This window comes from Mandrillus leucophaeus, unplaced genomic scaffold (genome assembly GCF_000951045.1).
Source record: "Mandrillus leucophaeus isolate KB7577 unplaced genomic scaffold, Mleu.le_1.0 Scaffold265, whole genome shotgun sequence".
NCBI classification, from domain to species: domain Eukaryota; kingdom Metazoa; phylum Chordata; class Mammalia; order Primates; family Cercopithecidae; genus Mandrillus; species Mandrillus leucophaeus.
The window spans coordinates 2,826,003-2,838,852 of record NW_012102754.1 but is presented as its reverse complement, the minus strand read 5'-3'; the positions used below and the strand labels follow the sequence as shown (position 1 = coordinate 2,838,852).

Genomic DNA, 12,850 nt, shown 5'->3' with positions numbered 1-12,850 from the left:
TGAAGCAATATTTCTCCAAAGAAGACATACAAATGGCCAACACATATATGAAGAAACACTCAATATCATTAATCATCAGGGAAATGCAAATCAAAACGACAATGAGATATCACTTCACCCAAATTAGAATGGCTACTATAAAAAAGACAAAAAAATAACAAATGCTGGCATGGATGTGAAGAAAGAGGAACTCTTTATATACTGTTGATAGGAACATAAATTAATATAGCCATTATGGAAAGCAGTTTGGAGGCTCCCAAAAAAGTTAAAAATGAAACTAGTATATGATTCAGCATTCCACTGCTAGTTATATATCCAAAGGAAATGAAATAAATATGTCAAAAAATATCCACACTCTCATGTTTATTGCAGCACTATTCATAATAGCCAAGATATGGAATCAACCTAAGTGTCTGTCAATCTAAGTGTCTATCACTATCAATGGATGAATGGATAAAGAAAATGTGGTATGTGTACACTAGGGAATACTACTTAGCCATAAAAAGAAATGAAATCCCGTCATTTGTGACAACATGGATCAACCTGGAGACTATTTTGTAAAATGAAATAAGCCAGGCACAGAAAGACAAATACTGCATAATCTCACGCCTATGTGAAACCTAAAAAAATTGATCTCATAGAAGTAGATAGAATAGTGGTTACCAGAGGCTAAGGAAGATAGGGAGGAGTGGGGCATAGGAAAAGTTTGGTCAACAGATACAAAGTTACAGTCAGATAGAAGGAATAAGTTATAATATTCTATTGCACAGTAGGGTGACTATGGTTAACAATATTATTATGGTAGATTTCAAAATAGCTAGAAGGAGGACTTTCAGTGTTATTATCACAAATAAATGATAAATGTTTGAGGTGATGGATTTGCTAAATATGCTGATTTAATTATTACACAATGTGTACATGTATCAAAACATCACACTACATCCCATAAATATGTACAATTATTATGTGTTAATTAAAAACAAACAGGAAAAAAGAATAGGGGAGAAGGTTGGGGTAGATTCCTGGAAGGCTGTTGCAGGAGTCTGCAGTCTGATTCTGTGACAAGAGGGCCCAGATAAGGGTATAGTATAAAGGAAAGGACTGAAGTTCTGATACATGAGTGTCTGACTCATTTCCTGCCCAGACCCAGTATCTAGCACAGTGCCTGGCACATAGAGGCCACCAAGTCAAATCTGTTAAATGAATAGAAAATGAAACTGGCATGAGAGGCAAGTGTGAAGTGGAATACACTGGGTTGGTCCAGCGAGTGGGCTTATGAGGTTAGGAAAAAGGAAGGACAAAAGGCATAGAGGCTGTTGCATCAAACTCTGACACGTTCCAATGAGGTCTGAAGCTAGAGCAGATGCAAGTGGATGGCAGATTTGCAATGTGCCTACCAAAAATAAAGGGCTCATTTGTCTTCTGAGCCTTTGGATAGCCCATTATCACACAATGCTCTTAGTTTTTAATTTCACTGGATCTTGTTCCAGATTTGCTTTTTCTCCTTTATAGATGGGGCTCTTGAACATATTTGTCAGTCCTCCTGGATGTTTTCCACAAAGTCAAGTTTGGATGAGGCTTTTCTTAATCCAGAACTTCTATTGCAAGGAAGAGTTTGCCCTATATAATACCACCCAGGCAAGACCTGAATCTAGGGCCAGAATCACAGATTTTTTCAAAAGCAATTGGATTTTGAGATGGTTAATTTTACATATCAAGTTGACTAGACTGAGGCAGGGGGTAAGATATTTGGTTAAACATTATTCTGAGTGTGCCTGTGACGTTGTTTCTGTGAGATTAACATTTGAATCAGTAGCTTGAGTAAAGCAGTTTACCCTCCCCAGTGTGGGTACACATCATCCAATCCTATGAGGGTTTGAATAGAACAAAAAGGCGGAATAGGCCAGGTACAGTGGCTCATGTCTATAATCCCGGTGCTTTGGGAGGCTGAGGCAGGAGGGTTGCTTGAGGCCACAGGTTCAAGGCCAGCCTGGGCAACATAGCAAGACAGCATCCCTACCGCAAAAAAAAATTTTTTAATTAGCTGCGCATGGTGGTAGATACTTGTGTTCCCAGCTACTCAGGAGGCTGAGGGAGGAGGCCAAGAGTTTGAACTCAGGAGTTCAAGGTTACAGTGAGCTATGATTGATTGTGCCACTGCACTCCAGCCTGGGCAATAGCATGAGACCCTGTCTTTAAAAGTAAATAAATAATTTTTAAAAGGTGGAATAAGGGAGAATTCACTGTCTTTGCCTGCTGTCTTCTAGCTAATACGTTGGTCATCTCCTGCCTTTTGGCTTGGGCTAAAACTGAAATTTACGCCATCAGCTCTCCTGGTTTTCAGGCCTTTGACCTCAAATTACAACTATATCATGGGCTCTCCTGGATTTCCAGGTTGCTTACTGCAGATCCTGGGGCTTTTCAGTTTCCGCAACCACATAAGCCAATTTCTTACAATAAATCTATTTACATATATACATATATATGGTTCACTTTCTCTGGAGAACTCAGACTTATACAATTTATTTTGGAAATTTTAGTTGGACACAATCTTCTTTGTCTATAACTCTCCATCCACAAAAACATTACAAGACCATAAATTTAGAGCAAAATTATTCGTTCCTTGTGCTTGTTAGATTTGCTGGACCAACAAGGTGCATCAAGAAAAATGAAGAAAGTAATAAATTTCAGAAGAACTGAAGTCTGGCTAAAATGGGGAGGGGGAGGTCTGCTTGGAGGGGGGCAAAAATGAGGGTTGTGTGGGACACATGCACACATGGGCACACAAACATGCACGCATGCACACACACACACACACACAAACACACACACACACACCTGCTCCACTTCCTCCTCATCTACCCTTCATGACTTCTGGCAGTCTAACTTCCATCCCAAAGCTCCACTCTTAGCCCTTTACTCCTGTTCATCTCTACTTTCTCTGCAAACTCCAACTATTCCCTTTGTGTTAATGATATATATCTCTAGCCTTGTGCTTTCACAAATAATGGAATCACAGGTTGTCTGATTCATTTAATGCCTTCATTTCACAGATGAAAAAACTGAGGATCCTAGAGGTCTACAGATATGTCTCAGATAGCACATCTGCTGGTAATTAGCAGAGTTGAGACTAGGAGCCAGGTTTCCTAACTACCAGTATAACACTCTCTGATAACTTGGTTGTCCCTCTGGTCCGTAGTTAGCTATGAATTGTCTCCAATACTACAAGCCTCAACATACAATCAGAGAGATAGCAGTCACTTGTAAAATGTTGAGTCTTAAATAGAAAACTGGAGAAAAGTATTTATCATATAAGGTAGTAAAAGGGTTAATATTCTTAATCTATAAAAGAGCATCCTATTCATTCAACACATATTTACTGAGTGCTCACTAGACAGTTAACAGTGCTAGGCACTGAGAATGCAAAAGTGATGTAAGGAAAGCATGACTTCTGCTTGCACATGGTTTACTGTCTAGCGGACAGAGAAATACTGAGAGAATTCCTGTTACGAAAGCTAGTTGAGAAAGAATAACAAGAGAATTCCTGTTATGAAATGCAGTTGTGCACAGCTTCTCACCCCCTGCATGGTTACATAAGAGTAGCCTCGGACCTGGAACATTTTCTTGCACAGAGATAAAGAGTCCTCATAGCCTGTGCTAGGCATATCTCTGCTTTGTAATAACTTTCCCTGTTCCGGGTTTCATGTGTACTTCTTTGTTCTCAAGCGCATGGGTCAACAGCCGTCAAGTGCACCTCCAGCTTCCTATAGTTCTGGCCCCAGGGGGGATGGGTTGAAGATCTTCACCTGCAGCAACAGAGTGGTGTATGCAGTCCATCTCCCTGCATCAGTTAGAGGGTAAGACCCGCAGCCATGGGGACACACAGTCATCACTGAAGCTAATCTTGTTCCGTCTCTTCTCTATATGAGTAAAGTGTTTTCCATCCAGTGCCTGTGTGAATCATCTTTCTTGGTGACATGGACATCTGCAAACCATACAGTGAGTTAACATCCTGGGACTGCTGCTTTGGTGATAGGCAACAGGGGTCATTTGCTCAAGAATGGCGATAATGAAACTCTAGCTGAAAGAAAGGAATGCCTGATTTAAAAGCACATAGTTGAGGGACTTGACCCAGGTTGGATGTATGATCCAGATTAGGGGATGTCGGGGAAGTATCAGTGATGTGACTGAGGTGAGAAAAAAAGTATAAACAGGTGCTAATTAGGAAAATAATGTACAAAGGTCCTATGGCAGGAGTAAACATGATATACTTGAAAAACTGAAAGAAGGCTGGTTTGTCTTCAGAGCATGAAGTAAGAAGTAGTATGGGCTGACAGACTGGAAAGAGAGATAGAGAATATACCTTGCAGGGCCTTCTAGATCACGTTGAGAATTTGATTGTGAATCCACTAAGAAATGGACAGCACAGAAGAGTGTTTTACAGAGAGTTTTGACAGAGAGATCTGGGTTTTAAAGAGATGGGGCCTGGTGGCTTGGGAAAATGGATCAGAAAGGAAGAAAATGGACACAGAGAGATTTGTGAGACTGTTGCCGAGATCCAGAAGAAAGAGCATGGTAGCTTAGACCAGAGGTTCTCACCAGGGAAATTTTACTCCTCTGAGGACACTTGGCAATGTCTTGAGACATTTTTGGTTGTCACACCATGTGTGGGAGGATGTTACTGGCAACTAGTAGGGAAAGGTCAAGGATGCTACTAAATATCCTACAATACACAGGACAGCTCTCTCAACAATTATCTGACCTGAAATATCAATAGTGCTCCAACTGAGAAATCCTGGCTCAGACCATGATGGTGGCCGAGAGAGAGAAGGAAGTACATATTGGAGAGACGATTAAGAGGTTAAAATCAGCAGTAATTAGTGACTGATTGATCATGCGGAGTGGGGAAAAGACTATCAAAGGCAACACTCAGGTTCCTGGCTTGCTCACCTGGGTGAGTGGGGAGTGCCGAGATGAGAAATGCTTGAGGAGTTGATGGTTTGGTAGGGGAAGATAAGGAGCTCTGCTTGAAACCCTGTAAATGTGAGGTGCCTGTATGACACTTGAAAGATGAAAAACACAATTCTCTAGGTCTACAGATCAAGAGCGGAAGCCTGAGCCCTGGATTTGAGAGCTTCTGTGAATAAAACAGAAGACATAGGCATGGATGAGATTACCTAGGAAGAGAATACAGAGTGAGAAGAAAATAATCCTGAAGACTGAGTCTTGAGAAACTCCCAGGAAAGGAGCATGAACCAGCGAAAGTGTCTAGAGAAGTGGGAGGACATGGCACACATCAGATGCTTCAAGAGGGCCTGTTTCCTGGCACCTTCTCCAACACAAGCACCACTGATTTTTTTTTTTTTTTTTCCCCTTTGGAGACAAGGTCTTGCTGTGTAGTCCAGTCCAGGTTGGAGTACAGTGGCATAATCTCAGCTCCTCAGCTCACTGTAGCCTCCACCTCCCAGATTCAAGCCATCCTTGTGCCTTAGCCTCCCGAGTAGCTGGGACAGGCATGCACCACCACGCCTGGCTAATTTTTGTATTTTTTGGTAGAGACGGAGTTTCACCATGTTGGCCAGGCTGGCCTTGAACTCATGACCTCAGGTGATCTGCCCACCTTGGCCTCCCAGAGTGCTAGGATTACAGGCGTGAGCCTCCGAGTCTGGCCTAGATCTTTTCAAACTTTGCTAAGCTAATCAGTTTGTTTTTAATCTTGTTTAAATATGCCAAAGTTTTAGTTTTGGTAAATAATGAGATTAAGCATCTTTGCCATGTTAGTCAGCCATTCATATTTCTTTTGTAAATTGGCCAGTGCATGTGACTTGCCCATTTTCTATTTCAGATATTCATATTTTTCTATAGACTTTAGTATATATTTATGGTTTTAAACTCTTCACTGTCACATTCTTAGGTATTTCCTGAGAATTTATCTTTTTTCAGGGGGGTATTGCGGTGGGTGGTATCTTTCTATTCAGTTGTTTTTCATTTTCATGGATTCAAATTTGTTGACATTATTTCTCTTCCTGCTTTGACCGCATAGTAGAAGAGACTGTTCTTTTCCAAGGATGATAAAAATGTTCTTCTACATTTGTTAGCACATTAAATTATTTTATATATTTAAATTTTTAAACCACCTAAAATCTATTTTTGTGGACGATGAGTAATTAGAATCCTTTTCCAAATGAGCCAGTAGTTTCAATACCAGTTATTGAATAATATGTTATTTCAACCTCTTCTTTATCTTATAATCCTATATCCAATAGTCTGTTGTGGCCTATCTTTTTTGTTCTTTAGATCTCTCAGTATATTTCTGTGCCCAAGACAGGCTGTTTTTATTACTGTAACTTTACAATATGTTTTGATAACTGGTAAGGCAAATCTGTATTATTTGATAATCAGGAAAACTCACAAAGGTGTGTGTGTGTGTGTCTGTGTGTGTGTGTGTGTGTGTTCTTGCATGTGGAAGGTCAATGAGGAAATGCCTTTGAATGACTAGGTCTACTTTGGAAGCTGCAAAGGAGTTTGACACAGTGCCTGGAGCAGAGAGTTTCCAGAAAAGCCTGGAAAAATAAAAAGAGAATTAGAGACAACAGGGCTCTCAAAGGAGGCTGATGCTCACACTTACAAGGTCTGTAGGTTGATGCAAGCAGAGAGGAAAGCTGGCATGGACTGATCTCTGTTATTTTTATATACTAGCACTAACTGCATTTCAAGGCCCATTAGGCCTGGAAACCTTTTCCCAGCCCCTGGGAAGTCACTGGGGATGCTAAGGTTAGTCATTCACCCACTGGGGCTATCTTACTGAGCTCAGGTCTGGGTGCACTGCCAGCAGCTGTTTGTGTACTTACAGCCTCCTGGGTGCAGACAGACTTCAGCTGCCAGCCATATGCCTTACGTTTCATTGGCCCACAGCTTTCAAAGAAAACAAGTCTTTTAATTCAGCAAGTATTCACTGAATGTCTGATACCGCCAGTGCAGACCCTGTCCCAATCCCCCAACGGGGTCCACCTCCATCCAACTCTGGGTGAGTGACCATGGTGCTCTTGCGCATGCGCGCACGCCCACACACACACACACACACACACACACACACACACGCACACACGCACATCCACATAGCTCAGGCTTGGGGCCCACCTCTCTGGGCTCACAGGTCTCAAAGCAGGGGCATTCCTATCTTAAGGACTTCTTGTCTCAGGGACTTTGGCCCCACCTGCACAGGACAGGAAATTAGTGGATTTCTAGGAGAAAGCAGGCCATCGCAGGGTATAACCAGGGACTCAGCTCTTCCTTCCAGACATGCAGGAACCACAAGAAGGGATGGTCAAATGGCCTGCTTAGGCCTCTTGCTGGGATCACTCCAAGGGTCTTTGGGGTCACTCAGAGGAGCAGGGCGGCTGCCTGCTGCTGTACACTGAGACAGACTCCTGGGGTGTTTGGATCAACGCAGCCCGCATGCTGCCTTTTTGTTATCTTTTCTGTTTTGCCTTTTCCGGGCTGTACTTGTCTTGAATTTTGGCCTTATGACACCCGTGTTAAATGGGGTAGGGCAGAGCATTGCCCAGTAAACAACAAGAATGTCCCTGGGCATGGCCAAGGCGGTTCTGCTAAGTATGAAAGGGAATGTGCCTGCCATACTTTGTGCTTTAGGCCCAAGTGACCTAGGGGCCAGCCTGCCTATTGGTCTCACTCCCAACATTACAGGTGTTTGACTCCACTCCACCCCGTGGAGAGACAGACCACAGGAGCCACCCACCGGGGGACCGCATGAGGTCATGCAGACCCACAGAGTGCCCAGTCCCTGCCTGGCCTTGTGCCCATTTTCCCTTCCCCGAGGGTGGGGGTGACAATGGAGGTAACTAGAAGACAGATCAAAAGGTTCTTGGTCTTGACACAGATGCAAGAGGGAGGCAGATAATAGACACCTCCCTTCCCCCTCACCCACATAGGCTCCAGTGGGTTCTCAGGGCAAGGCCTGGCGGCTCCGTCCTCTCTGACTTCAGGTAGAGGTGAGCGTGGAGGAAACTGAAACAGGAAAGGTGAAGTGCTGTTTGGCTTGGACCTGGAGGGGGACAGAAGGCTCTCGGGGCAGGCAGGGTCGGTCTTTCGCCAAGAGGCGCGCTCTCTCTCCCTTCCCCTTCCATCGAGGGCTGGGTGTGAAGGTGAGAGCAACCAGAAAAGAAGGTGAAGAGGCCCTTGGCCTTGACACGGACGCGGGAGGAGGTCCCAGGCCGAGGCCGCCCCGCCCCCGCCGCCGCCCCGCCTCACCCGGCGCCGCCTCCTGTGTTCTAGGTTGACACCTCCTCAGCGCTGGCCGCCGGCAGCCTCTGCGGCAGCGCTAATCGCCTCCTCCGAATCGGCTCCGCACAGGTAAGGTCAGGGCACCCGGCGCCTGAGCTGCCAAGGAAGGAGTCGGGGGTGCTGCGTGAGACTGAGAGTTGAGGGGCAAGGAAACAAAATCGGATTTCCTCAGAGGGCGAGAGTAAGAGACTGAAGCACGCGAGCCCTAAATCCTTGGGCGGGGGGAGGTAGTCCCTGCCATGCCCACGACGGGTGGGCGCGTCTTTACCGACTGCCTGCACGGATCCGCAGATGTGCTGGGCGCTTAGATGCCTGCGGCTATGCAGAGACGCAGTCCAGAGCGGTGACCCCAGATCCTGGTGGGGGCTGGATCCCAGGGCCCCGACATCCCTTTGCAATTTCCAGCCAGCAGCTAAAGCCTCCCCTCCCGGGGCTTTAAAGAGAGGCTCCAGGCTCGCGATCCACGAACACACAAAAACCTTCCTTGCTGATGTTCTGAAGAAAAGCCCCGCCTCAGCCCTATGAATGGTAGTAATAGGGGGAAGATTTATTCTTTCTTGGGTGTGTGTACAGGTGGAACAATCTGCAGAAAAAGACCTTTTTTTCGGAAAATCTTTTCAGTTTGAAGTTTCAGCAAATCTATGTTTGATTTCCTTGCATTTGGGGAGATGACATGGAATTTAAGCTCCAGCTTTGGGGCTGTCTCTGAAGTCCTGGGTTGGGCTGACCTTTCCCGGGATGAGGTTTTGATTTGGAGGAAGTAGAATGGGTTTTGTCTGAACCTGTACTCGTTCTTTAAACTTCTGAGGTCGGGGGCCGTGGACTTACTGACATCCTGTCTTCTCTCACCTGCAGCTGGGAGAAAAGATGTTCACTGTGCTGACCCGCCAACCATGTGAACAAGCAGGTTAGTATCTCTCAGCAGGCAGCAAGCGTGGTTTTGCCAAATCGCAAGAGAATCCCAGGTTCGGCCCACAGTTTTTCATCCATATCCCCTGCAAATTATTGTTTAACTTTGTTGGTTTGAGACTCAGTATTCAACTGGGTTTCGCCACTGGCATTCCTCAAATGAAAGTAATGCTCTTCATCAAAGCCACACAAAACAAGGACTAACATGCATGTTTCACTTAAAAGGTTTTTCCGGTTTGTATAATCCATTAATTTGGCCCTTGTGGTTTCCCTTACCTAGCTGTATGTAAGGTTTGCTTTAGAATACTGTATTGTTGATTTTGTGATCAATTGTAAAGTACTTGGATCTTTCCTGTATTCCCATCCAAATGTTGCTGGCACAGTGCCTACAACACCCCCACCCCTCACCGTGGGTCAGTGTTGTTATGATTGATACTGCAGGCAGGAGTGCGGGATTTTCTCAAACTCGCAGGCACGAGCGCGCGCGCACACACACACAGACACACACACACACACACACACACACACACACTTCTAAGCTTGCCCCGCCTGCCTCTAGGGTACTTTTTGGAGTTGCTCATGTGGAAGCCCAGAAGGCTCTGGCTTCTCCACGCTCAGGTAGGTACCTTGCAATTACCATGTTTGTCCAGCCCTAATGACAGCGCAGCTCTAGGCTGCATTTCCTAAATGAATAAGACCTGGTCTCGTCCATTTTGCTTTGTAATAAGCTTTTCTGCTGGGACAAGGGTTTGCTTAAGGTAATCATAGCTTTTTACTTGAAAACTGCTGAAACACAGAAGACTTAGGAGGCCAGCCACGTAGCTGTGGTCAGGAAACTGCATACATATCACACACTCCTTCCCCATGGATAGACATTCTTTAGTCATGCCCCTGAACTGGGTATTCTTGTCTTCTAAAAGGATATGATTTTAGGATAGTAAGGGCAATCTATGTGAACTTTTATTTTTGTAAAGGGAGATTGCACGTGAGGAGCTGTTTTCCTTTGATTTTTAGGTTTTCCCCCGAAACACTTTGAAATGTTAACACAGAGATTGTAACATCACTCATATAGACTAACCTGTTACATTCCTTCCAAAGGAAAAGTTTAACTTGGCAGATTAAATTTCTACCACATTTTATTAGGGGGAAAAAAATCCCTTAAACTTCTATAGCTGACACTGACAAATGCATTCTTTGAAAGCTGATGCAAAAGTTCGCCTCTGTGGATTAACTGGTTCCTGGCTGGTTCTTGTACTTTTATTTGGAATCACAGAAAAGTGATATAGGACCTCTTCATATGCTCTGCAGGTCAACTCCATGGCAGTTGGCTCTCCTTTCCATTGCTATTACCCACAATTCTGTAATGAGTAACCTTGTGTCTAAGTCATTTTACACATGTGGAGCTAGTTCTGTGGGATATTTTTCCAAAAGTTTGATTGTGAGTCAGATGGCATGCTTATTTGCAGTTCTGATAAATATTGACAAACTGCCCTCCATTGATGCTGTACTAGTTTACACTTTCAATGACAAGGTAGGAGGATTAAGGTGTTAAGTGACCAACTTTGACACCAAGAAGTGTCTGTGACTGCAGCTACACTGCAGGGGAATCAGTTGAGATGGAAAGAGTTAGTTGTTCTGAGCCACGAAGACCTACTGCGTGACTGCCCTCCTGTAGCAAATGTTGTGATGTGACTGAATTTGTGGGCTGAATCTAATTATATCCTGGGCGCATAGACACGCCCTTTTTTTCTTCTGGGCAAATGTCTTACAGAAATAATGAAAGGGTAAAGCATAGGTTATGATGATCTAGGAATAATGTTCTGGAATAAGACAGGGTCTATCAAATTGCTGTTCAGTTGATCTTCCTATAATGATGAAAATGTTATATGGCTACACTGTCCAATATAGTAGCCACTAGCCCACACGTGGTTATTGAACACTGGAAATATGGCTAGTAAGATTGAGAGACTGCGTTTTTATTTTATTTTATTTTAATTAATTTACATTTAGATAGCCAATTGATTAGATATATATTGGAATTCGATGAATCTAGTGATCCTTCTATTAGTGTTCATCATATTTCAACCATTTGGGTGTCATTTATGCTTATGTCCCAGTAGTTCTACCAAGACTATTATTATTATTTTTTTAGAGACAAGGTCTCACTCTGTCGCCAGGCTGGAGTGTAGTGGTACAGCTCACTGCAGCCTTGAGCTCCTGGGCTCAAAGGATCCTCCAGACTCAACCTTCTGAGTAGCTTGGACTACAGGTGTGCACCACATGCGCAGTTGATATTTTTTCATTTTTTGTAGAGATGGGGTCTCACTATGTTGCTCAGGCTGGTGTCTAATGCCTGGCCTCAAGTATGTTCCCACCTCAGCCTGGATTACAGGCATGAGCCACTATACCCGGCCCAAGATTATTATTTAGTCAATATTTTCATTGAATGTCTTTTTATCTTTTTAAAAAATTAGATATAACTTCTATTCAGTGAAATGGATAGATCTTAAGTTGTGCCCCTAAGTTGGGTTTCTTGCCTTCTAAAAGTATGTTTTTAGAATAGTAAGGGCAATTCATAAGAATCTTTTTTTTAAGGGAAATTATACCTAAGACACTGATTTGCTTTCATTTTCAAGTTTTCTCCAAAGGACTTTGAAAGGTTTGATGAGTTTTGACAAATACACACATCCATATACCCCACAATGCTATAATGTATAGCGCATTGCCATTACCCCAAGAAAGTACCCACATATTCCTTCCCAGTGAATCCCTGCCCCAACTTCCACCCCCTGGCAATCACTATTCTGATTCCTGTTACCTGCCTACTTTAGAACTTCAAGTAAATGAAATCATCTCGGTATAGTATAGTGCTAATTTTTTATTTTGTTTGTTTATTTATCTATTTATTTATTTATTTTTGAGGCAAGGTCTCATTCTGTCACCCAGGTTGGTGTGTAGTAGTGTGATCTCAAGTCATTGCAACCTCTACCTATCGGCTTCAAGCAATTCTCCCACCTCCGTCTCCCGAGTAGCTAGGACTACAGGCGCATGCCACCACACCTGGCTAATTTTTGTATTTCTTGGTAGAGACAGGGTTTCACCATATTGGCCAGGCTGGTCTTGAACTCCTGACCTCAAGTGCTCCCAAAGTGCTGACTTTGGCCTCCCAAAGTGCTGGGATTACAGGGGTGAGCCATCAGCCCAACCTAATTTCTTTTTCTTTAACTGAGATTATTTTTAAATGAAATATTCTATCACCTGGTTTAATTTTTAAAAAATAGATTTTTTGAATCTCCATTAAAACAAATGTTAGCTGAGCATGGTAGCTCATGCCTGTAATCCCAGCACTTTAGGAGACCAAGACAGGCAGATCACTTGAGCCCAGGAGTTCGAGACCAGCCTGGCCAACATGGTGAAACCCCGTCTCTACTAAAAATACAATAATTGAGTGGCGTGGTAGCACGCACCTGTAATCTCAGCTATTCAGGAGGCAGAGGCAGGAGAATCGCTTGAACCTGGGAGGCAGAAACTGCAGTGAGCCAAGATCACAGCATAGCAGTGTAAGCTGGGCGATAGAGTGAGACTCCGAAAGAAAGAAAGAAAGAAAGAAAGAAAGAAAGAAAGAAAGAAAGAAAGA

At 43.7% G+C, this 12,850-nt stretch overlaps 1 protein-coding gene across 2 annotated transcripts in view; it reads left to right on the top strand.

The window, feature by feature from the left end:
- The first annotated feature begins 8,269 nt into the window (after window positions 1-8,269).
- The window catches only part of ENTPD3 (ectonucleoside triphosphate diphosphohydrolase 3), a 44,745-nt gene continuing 40,164 nt past the window's right edge, over window positions 8,270-12,850 (top strand). For both annotated transcript variants that reach the window (XM_011984305.1, XM_011984306.1), the window contains exons 1-2: window positions 8,270-8,373; window positions 9,160-9,211. In XM_011984305.1, coding sequence (XP_011839695.1) covers window positions 9,172-9,211 — 40 coding nt within the window. In that variant the 5' untranslated portion in view covers window positions 8,270-8,373; window positions 9,160-9,171. The remainder of the gene's footprint in view (window positions 8,374-9,159; window positions 9,212-12,850) is intronic.